The 18,213-nt window shown below is 43.5% G+C and overlaps 1 protein-coding gene across 1 annotated transcript in view; it reads right to left on the reverse strand.

Moving 5' to 3' along the window:
- Nucleotides 1-17,512, reverse strand: part of KCNK17 (potassium two pore domain channel subfamily K member 17) — a 28,296-nt gene extending 10,784 nt beyond the window's left edge. Inside the window, exons 1-2 of the mRNA XM_072858186.1 lie at nucleotides 17,219-17,512; nucleotides 5,078-5,192 (exon numbers count right to left, since the gene is read on the reverse strand). Coding sequence (XP_072714287.1) covers nucleotides 5,078-5,192; nucleotides 17,219-17,431 — 328 coding nt within the window. The 5' untranslated portion in view covers nucleotides 17,432-17,512. The remainder of the gene's footprint in view (nucleotides 1-5,077; nucleotides 5,193-17,218) is intronic.
- Nucleotides 17,513-18,213: the final 701 nt, after the last annotated feature.

Below are 18,213 nucleotides of genomic sequence, written 5' to 3' on the forward strand. Positions count from 1 at the left end.
GAATCTCAGGAACTGTGTCTTATATGGGGAAGCTCATTGGGACCCTGGCAGGTTGAACCAGGGCATGTGTGGGAGGTGCCCATCACTATTCATTTTAGCTGGTGCTGTGATGAAGTAGAGACCAATAACTAAGGCTGGTAGGCTGAAAAACATGTTTGAAGAGAGTTATTTAACAGTTTTAGCCCTATGAAGTTCCAGGCAACAGGAAAAATTTGGTTGCACACTCCTTCAGTGACTGAAATGCCAGAAAAATGCTTGGGATGAGTACTGCAGTCTTCTATGTGCTATATTTGTACTGTGTATACAGTGGAAGCTGTATAGTGGGCTTAGTCTCAACAGGACAAGATGGCATGCAGTCAGGAAAGCAGACCAAACTTGCCAGTGCTTCAGGAGACAGCTCAGAGTATGTTGCTGTGAGTGCTATCCCCACATCCACCAGTGATTTCCCATGGCCCATTATGCCATGTCCCACTTGGCCAAGCCTGTAGAACAGCTATGCCAGCTGCCACAGGGCAGTGAAAAAGATCAACGCATCAAAGGTGTGGGGCTCTTCAGCAGAGAACTTCCCTACACAAACCTGAGGCTCACAGAGGATTTGAAAGTAAAAATGGCCCTAGGCTGTTATTCCATGTTTTAACTACTTCGAGACATGAAGTTGCTTTAACTGGATTTCCCAATGGATTGTCAGCCAGCAATGGGTAGAAGCCTGGCCATTTTCTCAGGAGCTCCACCATGTGCTGGGCAGCACTACAGAGGGTCAAAGTCTTCAAGAAACCCTTGCTGGCCCAAAGCCCTACACTGCCAGGGCTTCACAGCCCTGAACTGGCCGTTGTTTTTTCCCCTGTGGGAATCATCTGTGGCAACATACTAAATGTCTGTGACAATGTACTAAATACCACCCCTCACTCAATAGCCTGCTCCTTGCCTCTTTGCTACACCCAATCCTTTGGGGGATTACTGTTAGGAGCTATTATACTATGTTAATCAGAGAAGGGAAGGTCTTCCCCTTCCTTTCTTCACTGTGAGATTGTTTACTTGCCCTATTTTACATTTTAAAAAGGGCCTTTGAAATTCATACAAATAAGTACTTAGCTTTGCCACCAGAAAATGGTAAGGCAGCACTAGATACTGGCATCTACCCACCCCAGATAAAGGGGGACGTTCAGGCTAGAGAGGATACTACTCTTCCTTCTACTCTTAGGCTAGCACAAGACAACCCCAGTCTCATCACAAATCCTTTCCCTAGCATCTTCTCTGAAGTTACACCACGCTGTGGTTGTTTGACTTCAGGAACTTTCATCTTGTGCCCCACTCTGAACTTGCTTTGACCTCTGCCCTGTTAGTCCAAAGTAACTAGGAGGAGAGTAAACAAAGAAAGGAGAGACTTTGTGTCAGCCAGGGATAAAGATGTCAGAGATAAAACCGCCAGCAAGTTACCTTCTCTTTCTTTAATCATGTTTAGTACTACAGCTCTAAAGGAACTCTGAAGATGGTTCTTCAAGGCATTGAAGAGAGAGGGTTCCTATGGAAACATCTGCAGAAAATGAGATAACATACAAGATCTGGGAGAACATGAAACGTAAAAGACAGCAATGAAGAAAGCACAGAAGCGTAACAGTGGGGAGAAGGAATCAGCAGAAGGCCAGGGCTGCCCATCCCACATGATCAAAAGTTAGAAATGCAGTTCCATTCAAATTATGAGATTGCCCAAAAACTACATAGGCTTTGGGGCGCTTCTTTAAACAACAGATTGTGGTTCATACACATCTGTTCTTTAAACCTTTGGGATCAGGGTACCAAGTGTGTCCAGCCCGCAGGTTAGAACTTTGCTTTTTAAGCAAAATTTGCATACTGCTTTTAATCACTAGTGGAAATAGATGAGGCTCTCATTTAAATGGAAGGAGGGTACAGCACAGAACATGCTGCAACAGGAGACATGGGGATTCAGACTGTGTCAGTGGGGAAAGAAGCTAATGTCCCTTCCCGTATCCCAGTGAGAGAGTGTTCTAGTAAGGACTTAAACACACCAAGTCTTCTGAAGGGAGTTAAAGCACCTAAAGCAGAAAACAGAAGCTGACAGAGTGGAAAGAGCATCTCAAAGGAAAGTGATGAAGGTAAAAGTGATAATGGCTTTGCCAGTGCTGTTTGAGAAGACTAAGGAAAAAAATAGCTGATGCAAAAGCCACCAAGACATCACATCACGTAAGAGGCCAGCAAGGCATGAATAGCATTAGCTGCAGAGAAAGAATATAGAAGAGAAACTGGACAAAGAAGGACTTGCAGCAGCCTGAAGACATGGAATAGAGTCCACCCAGATTCTTCATCAAAATCTTTACATAGTACCCCTAAATTCCTGAGAATCTCTCTTCTCCATTACCATTTTAACTCTATCCTTTCTGAACTCATTTGCCAGAATGCCTTGGTTTTTAACTCCTATACATTAATCTTGTGAAGCTGGACCTGCTTTCAATGGTTGCATACCCACAGCCTGGGATAAGCTCTTCCTTGCCACATAAGGACACGAAAACTTCAACAAACCCTTCTCAAAACACCTTCTCAACTGTGTCATTTACCCCATAGCCACACCTTGTACATGAAGCTTCCTACTGTGAATCACTCCTCTGAATTTCATTGAGTTCTTTGGAAAGGACCTTGTCTCTTTACTTGACATCATCAATTATTCTTCTCAGTCATGTAGTGATGTCTGGGTCAATGAGGCTGCACCAGCCACTGTCTCAAGAACTTGCATAAAGAAAGAGGATGGGTAACAGACTCAAGGTGAGGCTCTGTGAGGCCATCCATATTTTCCTCTTCTACAACATACTGTTATCAACAGCGTTAAGACACTAACCTGTATGCAATTAACAATTTAACTTGGAAAAGCAAAATCAAGGGCCCAGTTGTCTGAAGTTCTCTGCATAGAGGTGCCTTGTACAGCATTCTCAATTCCACAATTGAAAAATCATGAGCAAGTTCCTAGAGTCACAGTGCCAGCTTTAAAACAATGAGATAGAGCATGCTGTAATATTTGGTTCTTTCTATTTGCCCCCTCCTATGAAGTCATTTCCCCCCACGTCCCCCCAGCCATCAGGGCAAAGAGTTTACTTAAAGAAAAAAGGAAAAAAAGTAGCTTAGGCTTTCATGGAGTAACAGCCAGAAATGTTTAGTCTACATCTCTGCCAACATCACAAAACCCCGTTATATTTTAACATGACAAATTTGATTCTTCCTGAATGTCGTTAACTTAAATTGGTTAAACAGTCGCTCTAACAGCTTAGAAACTGATGAGGATTAACTACTGAGGCAAGCAAAGCAGCTCTGAGCTGCTCAGATGTACCGAAGGCTGGACGGAACTGCCCAGGCTCTACGCTGGAAACCCACAGCCTGTGTAGCCCTATCTAATGAGCCTCCACTGCCATCATCTGGTGCAACCCGCACCTGGTAGTACAACACACCAAACGTAGTTCCCAAGCAAATGTGCAAAAGAGCAGGGCAGAAAGATGTACTGAGTCGCAGGAAGGTGACACCCCCCACCCCCAATGCAAAAAACCCCTCTCTCTCTCTGAGCTCTTCTTTGGAGGCTTAATGTTCTGAGGTCAATGTATCTTCAATAACGATCAGAGAAATCAAAAGAATGCTCCACCTGGGTGCACAAAGAAAATTCTTAATCTAAAAATGTACTTGAAATTGAAGACAGCTGACAGATTCAACACAAATCAGGAAACCCGTGAGGGTTTTTTTGATATTCAACCGCCATCTCTCCCCCCATGGTTTTTACAATACTGGGTCACATAGTAGGAAAAAGACATCAGGGCAAGTTATTAATGGTTTTGGGGACTAGGGACATGCACTGACGATAATTAATAGCATCTGCCTTAAGTAACACTGTACCTAAATACATTTTATTGTTTGCATTCTCTCCCCTCCCCCCCCCTTATTTCCATCATTCCTTCATGGCTTTTGTGCTGGTTTTGGCTGGGGCAGAGTTAAATTTCTTCATAGTAGCTAGTATGGGGCTATGTTTGGGATTTGTGCTGAAAATAGTGTTGATAATAGAGAGATGTTTTAGTTGTTGCTAAGTAGTGCTTACACAGAGTCAAGGCCTTTTCTGCTTCTCACCCCACCAGCGAGTAGGCTGGGGGTGCACAAGAAGCTGGGAGGGGACATGGCCAGGACCGCTGACCCCAGCTGACCAAAGGGCCATTCCATACCATATGACATCATGCTCAGTATATAAAGCTGGGGAAGAAGAAGGAAGCGGGGGGACGTTCGGAGTGATGGCATTTGTCTTCCCAAGTAACTGTTATGCGTGATGGAGCCCTGCTTTCCTGGAGATGGCTGAACACCTGCCTGCTGATGGGAAGGAGTGAATGAATTCCTTGCTTTGCTTTGCTTGCATATGCAGCTTTTCCTTTACCTATTAAACTGTCTTTATCTCAGCCCACAAGTTCTCACTGTTATTCTGATGATTCTCTCCCCCATCCCACCGGGGGCGAGTGAGCAAGCAGCTGTGTGGGGCTTAGTTGCCAGCTGGGGTGAAACCACAACAGCTTTGCATTACTCATTTGCTGAAACTTAACTGAATTGTTTCATTTATCCAGCTATTTGACTTTCACCTAAACAAGCAGGTCCTCATCCAGTACAGGTAGTAATAAGAAGGAATAATTCATAAATATAGCCTCCGAAGATTCAACAGACAATATTAAGAGTTTTTAAAAACCATTCCCTCTCCTTATGACAGGAAAAGCTTATTTCAATGCACAATTCACCTCAGACCTCCCAGAGAGCACGAGGCTTGGGAAAGTACAGGCAGTGTAGCACCGTGAAGTTCAGGCCTCAAAAGCTGTGTAACTTAGGATATGTACCAAGCTAGTTATCCCTGTATCTAGTTAGAGATCACTACTGTGCTGGCACTGACAAAGCATTTCTAGGGCTGGGTTCATGGGTGCTTACCTATTGCATGATACAGACAAGCTACATGAAGCTCCATAGGGCTGGAGCAGCATCCGATAGTACAGGTCCTCATTCCCACTCCTTTCCCACCTATGAGGTGGCCCTGCAAGCAGGGAACTCTTACCAATGGTTGTTATTGCAGAGATGGAGAAGAAGAAAGACCCACTGAAGTCCCACCTGCCAAGGCTAGTGGTGTTTCCCTGGAGGGTTATGCCACTCTTGTAGGCTTGGATGATACCCTGCAAAGAGACAATAATGTGAGATCCCATAAACCCCCATATGGCAAGTTCATGTGACTGGCATTTCCAGTGCTGGCTGGTAAAGTCACAAACTACAACTACTTCCAACTATGTTGTTTCCCTTTTAATAGAGGATATCCTGTGCTTTAGAGAACAAAGAGCTGAGAGGTCAGAAAAGCCAAAAGCCAGCACATTGGTTCTAAGGAAAGGGCATCTACAGAGTAAAAGAAAGTTGCACATGCACATGCTAGATCATACAGGTAAATGTGGAAGAGATTAGAGGGCAAGACCTACCTAGAGAAAGCCTAGCCAGATAGTTATTAAGACTACCTTATGACATATTCATAAGGAAAATAAAGTGTTTCCAGATGGGATATTCTGATGGCAGAAGTCCCAGAGCAGCAAATATACATGCACATGTAAATGATACAGATCCCTTGCCTGTACTGAGGAGGAAAGTATATGGTGTGATGTAGGAGATGGAAACTACACAGGATGGCCAGTCTACTAGTATCAGGCAATATGTCCCCACACCAGGACTATAAATATGAATAAATGGATTAGATTAGCATGATGCCTGATTCTGTTCAATCCACCTGGCAAAGACTCAGAAGTCACTATGCTGAAGTGTGCAGAGTTATGCCAAAATAAGGTATCAGATGCCTTAACAGTGCCCACGTCTGACTATACCTTCTCATGCCAATAAAGTTAATGACATTGAACTGAGTTGTGACCAAAACAACATTAATCACAGCATGTACACTAACCATTTCACACCCACTGACCAAGAATCCTTGAGAGTTGATTAACATTGAGTGCAAACTGTAGCCAAGACTACATAAAATTCATTACCTCTGAGAAAGACATGCAGATACCAAATAATACTATCCCTATCCTAACAATAAGGCTGTTGATAAAGCTTTCACCATTGATAATAAAAGGAATCACTCAGATTAGATTTGCATCAGTTGTGGGTTTTACAAAGAAGTTGTAATTTATACATTCATCAAGCAAACCAACACTTGAAGCCTGCAAAGCAAGGGAGCTTTGTCCCATTTTACCAATGTAACATGCTTTAAGTGATTTATATAATACTATACAGGGCTGTGCATTAAGAACTGTTGCCAAAGACCCAAGCAGCAGCTTAACTACAAGAACCATTATCCTTTTTCTCCAGAGCTGCTAGTTCTCACACTAAGAGCAAGGAGCAGCTCAGATAGCAACGCATATTTTTCCAAGTAAGAAACACTGTTTAATAGTCACATTCTCAGAAATATCTTCGTTTACTCTTAACTCAAGGCTATTGAAACCATTCACGGTCACATTATAATCTATCGAAGTCTGACAACATGCTCTTCTCTGCACAAGACAGAGCAGAGAGCCCTTGCTCTGAAAAGGGCTAAGGACTAGATGCTATATTACATTATGCTTCCTTCTGTGAATTGTTGCCGTAAGTTGAGTAGGGCAACTTGCAGGAAGAATTAGTATGCAGCGTGGCATGAAAGAATCGAGCCCCCCCCCCCCCGAAAAAAAAAAAAAAAGAGAGAGAAAAGGTTGTATCAGGAAGCTTCCAGCAGGATTTTTGAATAGTTTCTGTGTAATTCCTCCCCCCCTGCCCCTTTCTTCCAGGGCTGGTATCTACATTGGGGTTTGTCAGGTTGTGTGGGATGCAGGCTTTGACCTTTCTCTGTTCCCCTTGATCTCTGACAATACTTGACCTCAGGTTTAAGAAGTTCTGCAGACAATGGCCTAGTCAGGAATCACAGTCCCCATGAACATAAAATGACTCTCAAACTAAACCACATGGCAAGGGAGACACTGGAAATTTATACAGATGACCTGTATTTTTTCCCCCTCCAGAAACTAGTGGTTAAGTTTGAAAATAAAAAGCTTGTTGTTCTCTCAAACTTTCCTTCTGTAGCCTGTGATCTCTGCAGTTATAAGTAGTTAGTCTTGAACACATACATACCAGCTGGAATGGCAACAGTCCAGTTCTCAGATAAATTTATCATCAGCTTGATCAGATAGACTCAAAAAACCTACACGTGCAGCATGTTTGTTGTCTGTTCTCCTGCCTGACGTCCTGCTGATGCCAGCTCAGCAGCTGACAACATTCCACGGGACATCGAGTTTTTAAAGCCAGAAACACTTAAGAACCAGAGAGTGCTGCAAGAAACTGTGGCTGAATTGGCCCAAAGAAACAGAAATTTCTTCATGCAGAAAAGGGAAATAAGCAGCCTGCACAAGACATCACATGAGAAGCAAGCAGCAGTAACCAAGTCTTTAAATGTTTCATTTCACATCATTGCACCACTTCTGTTCTGCATGGTTTAGGACCAAGAGACTGAGCAGCCATGAGCACCCATGCTAGTTTTGCAGTGATTTATAACAGCACAGCGTCTCAGAGTTGTTGTCTTAAGTTTCCCTAAGGTGCCGCTACCACCAGGAAGCGGCGTTTGTCTTAAGGCGCTGCAGATAGGCTAAAGTATTTGCACTAAATGGCATGATGATCCTGCACTCATCTCGATGGGAAGGCAGGCACCGTGTAACTATTACTCATAGGCAAAGAGCAAGCACTGAGCTCGCAGCGTGGCAGCTGTTTTCTGTTTCTGCAATTGAGGCACTTATATTTGTGATAGGTCTTCAAGAGCCTTCAGCAGTAAGCTTCTGGCTAAGCATTTTGTTGTTAAATCTTGTTATCAAACATCCAGATAACATCATTCACCATTAGGCCCACTGTGCCTGTCACAGCCCAATACGGGGACCACTGAATACTCGTGCAAATCAAATCCACTTGAATAAACAGACACTCCCAGGAGAAATGTCAAGTTCATTACTGTTAGGAGAAAAAAGCTACTGATGCTGTCCTTAAAGGGAAGGATTCATAGAGGGTGGAGATAAGGATACCGGCTTTAAGTAAAAAATGTTTTATTATAATATCTAGAATCATCCTTTGACACACAGCAACAATGATGATAGAAAATTAAAGATTGATTCTTCTGCGAACAGTAGAACTAATGGAGCTTGCCCTCCTACAGAGAGGCAGATTCATAAAAGAAATCCATAGATAGCTATTAATACACAGAAATTACTTCTGGCACAGGAAGTCATTGGATTGCAAACTCCTGGAGACTGAGAGAGCATTCAGGAAGATATCATTGTATACTTGCCCTAATTTAATATGTTCCTCTAGACTTCTGCTTTTGGCTAGTGCTCTTTTTCACAGAAAAATTGTAAGTGGTTTATCATTTTTGTTAGAACACAGGAAAAACCCACCTAATAAACACTGTAATAGAACAGCTGAATTCTCCCTGCTTTTCCCATTGAAGCAGCATCAATATGTCTCTGCTGATGATTTAAAAAAAAAACAACCCTGAAGTATATTTTGGCCTGTGGGTTCATGATTTTAGTAAAGAGGAACTGAGTCATACATATTGGGTCACATCTGCTTGGTTTCCTTAGGCTGCCTCTCTGAGAACCAGAGACTTTTTTTTGTTTTGCTTTACACCGAACTTTGAGGTGAAATCCTAGGCGGTTTCCTTTTTCTCTTAATTAGGCTAGCATTTTATACAGTGTCTACTGCAAAACCTGATGCATTAAAAGGCACCTAGTACAAGTAGTGTCTCAAATCCAGCGTTCAAAAGCAGATATCTGCCTGACCTAAGACCCCAGTCAATACCACCAACTGCTCAAACACAATGAATCTTGAAATTGCAGAGCTTGGGCTTGATATTTTGGGAACCTGAAAAGGTCATGTGTGCAACTCAAAGAAGAATAGGAAGGAAACAGGTTAAAATAATCAGAAAGAAACAGAACTCAGTTCTGCTTTGGTTTCTAGTGACAGACAAGCTATGCAACATAATTTCACTTCTCTGCACACCCTCCCCACCCCCCAAATAATAATTTACAGCTCACAGCAATTACTACATCTTTAGCTGACAATGCTTATATCATTTTAACCGCAGATAAAAGTTTCTATGGAAACTACTGTAACTGCTATAGGATTTATAAATTAGGATCTTTTAGATTCTCAGTCCTTCATGAGTCAATGAAGCTTTATTTGCAGGCTGCCACATTTTCTCATCAAGTAGGCTGTTCTGTTTCTTGATAGCACCATGCAAAGCCTACTTGCATGGTCAAATATTGTCATAGCTAGTGATTAAAAAAACAGCATGACTTCCATTCAAAGTAGTCTGTTTAAATGTAGATGTCTGTCCTGTTACCTTTGTAGTAAAACATGCCTCAGAATATCCAAATTTGGCCTCCAGCTCCATTTTGCTCAACCGTAAACTCTGAAGTTAGGAACATCATCAACTAATGCTTGCAAATGCACACTTTATGTTAGATCATTATATCCCAGTACAAATCAAAGCCTAGTTTTGTGCGTCCTGCAGGGAATTTCCTCCTTTAATTCAAGCTCACTGGTAACTCCCTGAGGAAGCTGTGGATTTCTGCTGACTCCCTTATCTAACATATCTCTGACTTATCAAACTTATTTTAGGGCAGCAATACCCCTTCTTTCCTTCTCTTCTACTATCAATTAGCATAATCATTGCTGGTTCTTCCTGCAGGAGCATCCAAACACAACATTGTCCCAGTTTCCTTATTGGAATTAAAAAAAAAAACAACCAAAAAAACAAAAAAAACAAAAAAAACCCACAGTGTTTCAGTCTGACTGCCTTTTAGCCCTTCACAGCTCTGGGGCTGTACTTCCACAAATGATTGATAATGAGTGCCTCATCTACCCTGGAAAAGTCTCACCAATCTACACAGCTTTGTGCCAACAAACCCAATGTAGTTACAGTCATACTAGCAAAAATTAAACGACATGATTGAATTACACTCTCAAAAGGTCTTTTGTTCATATTGTCTAGTTTAAAAAAAAAAAAACAACCCACAACACCACCACAAAAAAAGAAAAAAAAGGAGTGAGGTTGCTGTTCTACCAGGACACGCACTTAGGTATCCAGAAGCTTAATGCAGACTCAGCCTACAGAGTTCAGTTCCCTCTCGACATTTGAGAGTCACATCTTTTTCTTCCCTGCAAAATGTAGGTTTATTCTTTTCTGTTTGCTGGGGAGTCACTCTATCCTTCAGCCATACCTGTAAGTCTCTCATTTACCCTGTGTGCCATGTATCTCCCAGCTTTCTCAGCTTACACACTTCCTCTCTTCTAAAACCCTCTTATCATACGTGGGCCCCTCCACCACCAGCTTGTGGCCGCAGCACAGCTTCTGATCACCAAGTGCTGCAAAAAATGACTATTTACTCTGGCCTCCTTAACACCAATTAATGGTTTCATCTTTCACCTCTGCGCTGAGTCACAACTGCATGTGACTAGGGTACAGCTTTCAAAAAAAGGCATTTAAGATCAGCAATAAGGAATTAATGCATGTGTATATGTAAACTGAGACACTACTTTCCTTGCAATCTCTACTATCTTCAGAACACTATGCTTTGCCTTCCTTCTATAATCTTTACAGCAAAAAACCCCAAACTTTATTAAGTCATTAATCAGACCAATTCTAATCTAGCTGCCTCTCCCATAACAACAGCAAGATATAAACTGAAAAGGGGGAAGTGAAGACCTGGAAGATTATGACCCTACCAAGAACCTCCATAAGAATTCCTGACTCTCAAGCTCAACATTTCTTATTTGGGGGGCTGGGGGGAGGGGTAGGGGGAAGAGAGAGACAAACCGCTTTTTTCTGGAGGAAAGTCTCATGGAAGGAGTCATACAAATGACCCTTTTATAAACCATAGCTCCAGTCACTGCCATTGCCCTGTGCTTCTGAACTATGGCATTTTGGCCAGAGTTCACAGTAATCTTGAGATACCTTTGCAGGCAAAAGCAGTATTTCCTAATTGTATTTGAAAGCAGTTGTCAAGGAAGGCAAAAAAGCACGCAAATGGACTGGGGTAAGAAACTTCATTCCCAAGTTCAGCTGAAGTTTACATGTTCATATACAAAAAGCAACTCTTCCAGGGCGTACGTGCCCTCCTGAAAATTGTTTGCCTCATTTCAGACACTTCCTCTCCTCGCCTTTGCAACCTATCAATGAGGGAAAGGAGGTGTTCCCAAGGCACCAAACTACGATTTAGATTAATGAGAAAATATAAACTCACATAAACTTTGTGCCCTGGAAATTCTGTGCAAGGTTGGTATATAGACATTAATTTACTTCTCAGAATACCAGCTGTAAATCAGAAGAAAACAGTTAACATTAACCTTGGTCTCATATTTCGAGGACTAAGGTCAATTAACTTCAAAATAATTAAAAAATAGGTTATGAACCACACCTTTCCCAGCCATGAGCTCTGATCCCCTGTCCTTGCCTAGAGTGGAAACTTACCTGAATTCTGACCAAAAGAAGAGCAGACACAAGGTGCATTATGAATTCAGTGGAACCCAGCTGTTTTCTTAACTTCATGTCACTTGAATAACCTGAGACCTGATCAAATAACTGTCCCCTCCACCTCTCCCAACCATGTTTGCTAATAGAATTGGTACTAGTTCCTCTAAACTAAAGAACCCTACCAGCAAAAGCACTTTTACTTCGCAGCTGGGTCTGCACTACAGTTTCTAGAATTCATCTAGACTTACTCCTCAACAGAAAAGGAGCAAGAGATGTAGTGAAGTACAGTAATGATGCAGCCAATGCTACCCTAAGCCACTAGTACTTTTTCTGAAAATTAAGCTTTTATATCAAGGAAGAATCTGTGGCATGATTCATGGGACAAAGCATTGCTGAATTCCAATCGCTTCCCAAACCTCAATGATACAAGTAACTTGAGAACTGGGCTGCAACAGAAACAAGTAGGGCCTGTTGAAAGGAACTGCCTATATAATCTACAGAAGAGAGCACAGCAGGTTGCATTGCATCATCCTTGTAAAATTGAGAAGTTTTTTTCTCTAGTAGTTATTTTTCTTTTAGTTGCATGTAAAAAGGATAGAGTATGATGAACAAGTACCTGTAAGAGTAACCCACATATTCAAACTGACAAGAATTACCATTTGTCTTTTTAGAAAGGTACCCCCCCAGTCTTCAGATATCCACTGCTAGTAGTGCGTCTCAAACCTGCCTGGCTGAACAGGTTATTGAGACAGTTATCAGTTAATTCCAGCTTGCTACACTTCCTTTCTTGTTACAGCTGGTCAGGTTTGGCGGCAAGTAACCGAGAATTTGATAATATCAAAGAACATCTCTCTTTAGGCAGAGGCGTATAAATATAATAGGTTCCTGTGCTTTTTTTCTCTCCCTTCTCTTTTTAAACACAGGTACTAGACGCTACATCATTGACCAGAAGACCTAGGAGTGAGTCAACTAACCAGAAACAACAGTTCATCAGTAGGTCTTCTCCTCACCTTCCAAAAGGTCCAACAATATAGTGCTAGCCTATTGCCTTACAGAACACTATATGCCTACTGCATTATAAAGGTCTTCTCTTTAACAACTTCTGTCAAAGGTATACTATAGTAGGATATTATAAGCACAGAATGCACACTCTTGGTAAGGTACCCATACTTCTTTTTAATTAAATAGGTCTGGCGAAGAACAAACTGGCTATAACTTAACCAAAGTAGTAGTACATTTTGATAAGAAGGAAACTGGAAAGAACAATTACAGGGGATCAACTCTATTTCATCTGTGACAAGCCAATGGATATTTGACTAAAGTGGGTTCTATACAGATGTCACTGCTCCACAATACCAAGAGCCAATGCTGTTCCTTAAAGTCTGTTATCACCAACAGGTGATCTCTGATACTCACCCCTTAAGAGTCTGCTGCATCATCTGTGGGCAAGATGATTTTAGTAAACTGTATTTGCAGGGTTGTATTTCCTGACAGCTGGCACAAATCTCTGCTGGTTCAATGTCAGTGCAAGCCCAGGTATTGATGAGGATCTTTCAGTCACGTGGGATCTTGTTGCTCTTGGAAACATGAACTAAGACTCTCTGTGTAGCTCTAGCTGTTGACTCTGGAGATAACAGTATCTAGATCCACCTACAGGCTTTTAGTTTATGGCCTGCCTTTTAGAGTTAGGTCCTTTTCACCACACCTTAAATCTTGCTAGACAAAAAAAAAATAAATTATTTCATTTAGCTCAGCTTTCGTTTTCTCCTTCCCGGTTTATGGAAGTAACCGTGTTTAAATAACACTATGCATCTACAATAATAGAAAGCGGATAGAACAATATAATAAATACAGAAAACAGCTGTATTAGGGAAATATGTATATTTCCCTATAGGGAATGTATTAGGGAAATATGTATAACAACAAAAAAGTTTATAGCAAAAAAGGAAGGGTAGCATGAAAAGGATGTCATGGTAACAGCCTAACCCAGAAAACACACTGTTCCAAGCCTGGCCATACAAACTATCACCTGACTAAAGAGACGCCGAAAAGTACAGCAGCTATAGCTACACTGATGCCTGTAACCACTGAAAATGATGCAGGAAAAGGAGTGAGTTAAGAGGACAGCTCAGCTGGAGCAGAGCTATATTCACTCACCCTAGGCAGTAAAACTGAGAAACGTATGCACTAGAAGTGCATCACGTGGGGTAGCGTGTCTAGATCTCCCCCACCCCCAAAAGGTCAGAGAGGGTCTTGGCTCCAAGAGATACGCCAGTAAGGAAAGTGCAGCCTCGCTCCCTGGACACTTCTCAAATCTGGAACCAACATAATTTTTGCCTGGACAGAGACTCTTACATACTTTTGTCCCCAGATGAGTCCAGCTACTGTTCTTCACTGTACTGAGGATATATTGCCTGAAATCTGCCTTATCACTGCATCTGTTTCTATCTCCTGTGAGTCATATCATAGCTTCCTTTGATGTGACCTCACAGCAAGTAATTCTGGCATGTGAAGACCACCACCATATTTATAATAAAAAGCCAAATATTGCCCTCTTTGTATGTTGCCTAATGGCTCTTGAGCTGTTTGCTCTCTGTCTTGTTCCTTGTGAACAGGTGTTCATATCACAGACTGTATACAATGTCAGAAAAATAGCTTAGGGTTAGATTGGTCAACAAAATCAAACTTATGTCTTCCTTGAGTAGATGTTACTGGATGCACAGTAGAGGGACACATGGCCAGAGTCCCTCTGTTGTCCCTTATGCTGTCCTTGTTCTAAGCATAAGTAACAAAAGCCAAGAAAAGTGCAAATCAGTCTTCCCCATATACATACACACATATATATGTATGTATAAACACACAAGCATGCATTTTTGTTTGCTTATACCTAAAGCATACACGCATGCTACCCTCAGCTATTTAGGAAATGTGGAACAGTTCAGCGTCCCATGGGGGAAGAGCCAGCCAGTCCCTCCAGGCAAAAAAACCAGCTGGGGGAAGCAGGGACCCACCACTACAGACATCACACACTTTCTAACACTTTCTCCGCTGCCGTTCAGTTTTTGTTGTTGGTCTGCTATTTCCATTCCCTTCTGCCTTTTCTTTTGTTAACTAGAAAATTACTTCTTCCCTGGAAAGGATCCGAGCCAGAGAAATCACTGAATGAGAATTCACTGGTCTAGCTACCACAGCATGGTCTGTTTGCCTTTGCCTTTCCTCCTGCTCATCCTGATGCTGTGCTCTCCTGCTAGCTCCTCAGAGCTGGAGCTCTCTATTGCTCTCCATATGCGCAAGGGCTGGAACAGCGGATTTCCATTCCCGGTTGGTAACTAGGAACTAAGCGATAAACCGGTTGTAAAATCATGTTTGCACATTGCTTAGCAAACTGGGATTTTATTCCATATTGGCCCCTATACACTTAAAATAAACAGAGTTTAGAATTATCTAGGATGAAAGAGCTGTAAGAAAACAATGAGGAATTGCCAGTAATGTCAAAGCTATTAAAATTCACACGCTGCTGTATGTTTTCACAAACACTCTTTATAGGTCTTTCTTAATTAGCAAATAATCAGATGTGTATCTAGAATACAAGTTTGTTATCTGAAGAGGGCCAGTGATGACACCATCTGATAAACTGTGTGCAATTTACTGCAATAACAATTCACTGCACAGAAAAACATCTAGTTTTTTGAGCACACTTACAGTATCCAAGCAATAGCCCCACAGGAAATTAGAAAAGAGCGTAGGAAAGAAGCAATCCTGTGGATGATATGTTTAAGATTAATTTCTCACTGTGAAAGTTATTAAAAACATCACAAAGCCATTCAAACTCAGACTATGGTTTCTCAAAGCATGAAGGCATGCAAAGCATGAAGACACTCCATAAAATGAAACGAAACTTTTGTTACTTCCTCATCTAGGTCTTGCTCAGGTCACAATTAAGTACTTGCACGGCATATTATAACAGTGTCTGGTCTGAAGGGATTTGGGTGGCTGTCCTACTCCCCTGACTACCAGACAATATCAAGAATTAGTAGAGGTCACCCTACAGTAAAACTAACCATCAGAATAACATTAGAAAAACCTTTCTACCTACACAGTTGTGATCATCATCGTCTCTCTGCTACTATCACCTCAATACCATCATTCATCTAGTGAAACCTTTCCAACCCCAGGGCAAGAGCCATGCCTAGCACTCACTGTTCCATGGACCAGCGCTGAATGAAGCTCAGCTCAGACCTGTCTTTATGAGGCGCCAGACTGATCTTCTCTGATGTATTTCTCACTTCTCTCTGGCTATTTATATTCCACAGCTAGCACAGTACACAATATAAATAATAAAAGTAGATACCACGGTAGCTTTCAAGGGCCCAAATTTATATATCTTCAATATACTACTGACTGCCACAGAGAATTTACCATCTAGAAAGTCAAGACGAGAGCCTGACATAGGTTATAAGCACAATTTTGTCTGCCAGGGCCTTGCTGAAACTCCTGACAAGATTATCTATTTGATGATTCCTGTGTTTTTCTCTCTGTGGGGAAAAAAAAATGAAAACACTTATCCAAGTCCCTTTTAGGTCCTTTGAACTCTAGTGGACAGCTACTATGGTTTCAGCCACCACCAAACACTGTTTTTACAGAAAAAAAACGTTGTTTTTTTTGTTTGTTTGGCAACATCTATTTGAGGCAGAGGGACCAAAGCAAGCAGTACATATTCAACCACCAGCACCTACTGAACTAGAATGGTTTGGGTAAATATTCAAGTCACTTCAATATTGTAGGTTTGTCTCTTTCAGACAAAAACTGAGCAAGGAGAGAACCCAATTTATCCTACTTTGCTCATATCTCTACTGTAAAACGCATCCACTTGTACTTTAATAAGATTGCATTTGGTCCTGCTTTACATTTTGCAACCACCCTGCAAACATCCTCAGAAATATTTTTAAGGATATATCTAAGTTGTGTTACCAGGATTTTTCCACTTCCCTTTGTATAACAAGTCGAAAACTGAAAAAGTTTGACACTAATATTAAAAAAAAAAGCTATTAAACTTACCACGACAAAGCCTTTCCGTTACAATTTACCACTTGTAAGATGCCATAGCCTCTAATTCATTCTTAATAAGTTCAAACGGCAAAGCAAACCCACCTGCAACTAACGGCGGGTAATTACCGCACCCGGGAACCCCCCCACTGCCTCCCTTCTGTCAGGACGCGCCGCTTAAAGACTCGCGAAGGCCACAACTTGTGGGAGGACAGCGGAGAACGGGAGAAACTCTTTTTAAAAGAGTAAAAGAAAGAAAACGCGGCCCGGGGTACGCGGTGGTAAGCTCAGGAAAGCCCACCTTGCCCGGAGGCAGAGAGCAGCGCCGCGCCGCACGCTCCTGCTCCGAGGAAGCCGCCCGCGGAGCGGAAAACTTCTTCCACGCCGTGGGCAGCTTCTTCGGGGCAGGACGATGTGTGCGCACAGATACCGACAGGAATAAAGGTTGGGGTTTTTTTTTAAAAAAAAGAATTACTGGCAGGCAGGAGGCCAGGTTGCTGCTGTTACCAACCCCCGTCCCCCCCGGGACGAAGGCAGCCCCCGCCCCGGCAGCTCCCAGCCGGGCGGGTGCTTTGCTCCGCCGCTGCCGTGCCGGCGGAGGGGCCGGCAGAGCCCCGGGCTCACCTCGATGAGCCGCTGCAGGGCGGGCCCCTGCAGGCAGGTGTGGTTGGCGAGCAGCTCCCAGTGCTGCTGGAGGAGGTGCTGGGCCGCCTGCACCTCGGCCGGCCGCTCCAGCGCCTGCAGCACGCCGGCGCCCAGCCCCACATAGCCCACGTACACCACCAGCAGCGCCGGCACCCCCCAGCGCCGCTGCTGCTGCCGCCGCGCCGCCACCATCGGCCCCGCTGCCGCCGCCTCCGCGGCTGAGGAAGCGGCCGCGCCGGGGGCGGGAGCGGGGTCGCCCGCGGGAGGAGGCCGGCGCCGGGCAGGGCAGAGCAGAGCCGAGCCGAGCCGAGCCGGGCGCTCGGCCGGCCCCCAGCGCCTCCCCCGGGCCTGCCCCCGGCCTGCCCCTCCCCACCCTCCGCGGCGCGGAGGGAAGCCCGGAGCCGGGCTGTGCCGCGGAAGGCAGGTGGTTCTGCCGCTTCCCCGGCGGCAGCCCGCCCGCCCCGCCGCCCTCGCTCTTCCTCCTCCTCCTCCTGCACCGCTCCGCTTCCCACCTGTCTTCTCCGGAGCGCAAAACTGCCCTAGGGCTCCCTTCGCTGTGCCGCGTGTGCCTGTGCAAGGACGGGCACCGAGCCACCCTCGGCCCTTGGAGGGATGCTACCCAACTCCTTCAGCAAGCCCAACTGCTTCTCTAACAGCTGGTACCAGCTACAGACCACCATACCAGCAGCTTGCATAAATCTAGTTTCCTCCTTCACTCAACTGCTAAGCTAATTTAAAAGGCAGTAAACAGGTGTTTCTGACAACAACTGTTCGATACAAACAATTGTAAAGGTAGCAAGTCTGTGAGAGTCTTTTTATCGTTTGTGGTTTTCCTATGAAAGATGGGAGCACTTTCTTCATATAAGGGTCATTCACAAGACCTCTTTGATTAATTGTTTTCTTGCATAGGACTACCTCAAATGTTCCCCTCTGTTCTCTCACCAGTAGAAAAAACAACCAAATCACTTTGGGTG

The sequence above is a fragment of the Ciconia boyciana genome, chromosome 3, assembly GCF_034638445.1.
Source record: "Ciconia boyciana chromosome 3, ASM3463844v1, whole genome shotgun sequence".
Taxonomy (NCBI): domain Eukaryota; kingdom Metazoa; phylum Chordata; class Aves; order Ciconiiformes; family Ciconiidae; genus Ciconia; species Ciconia boyciana.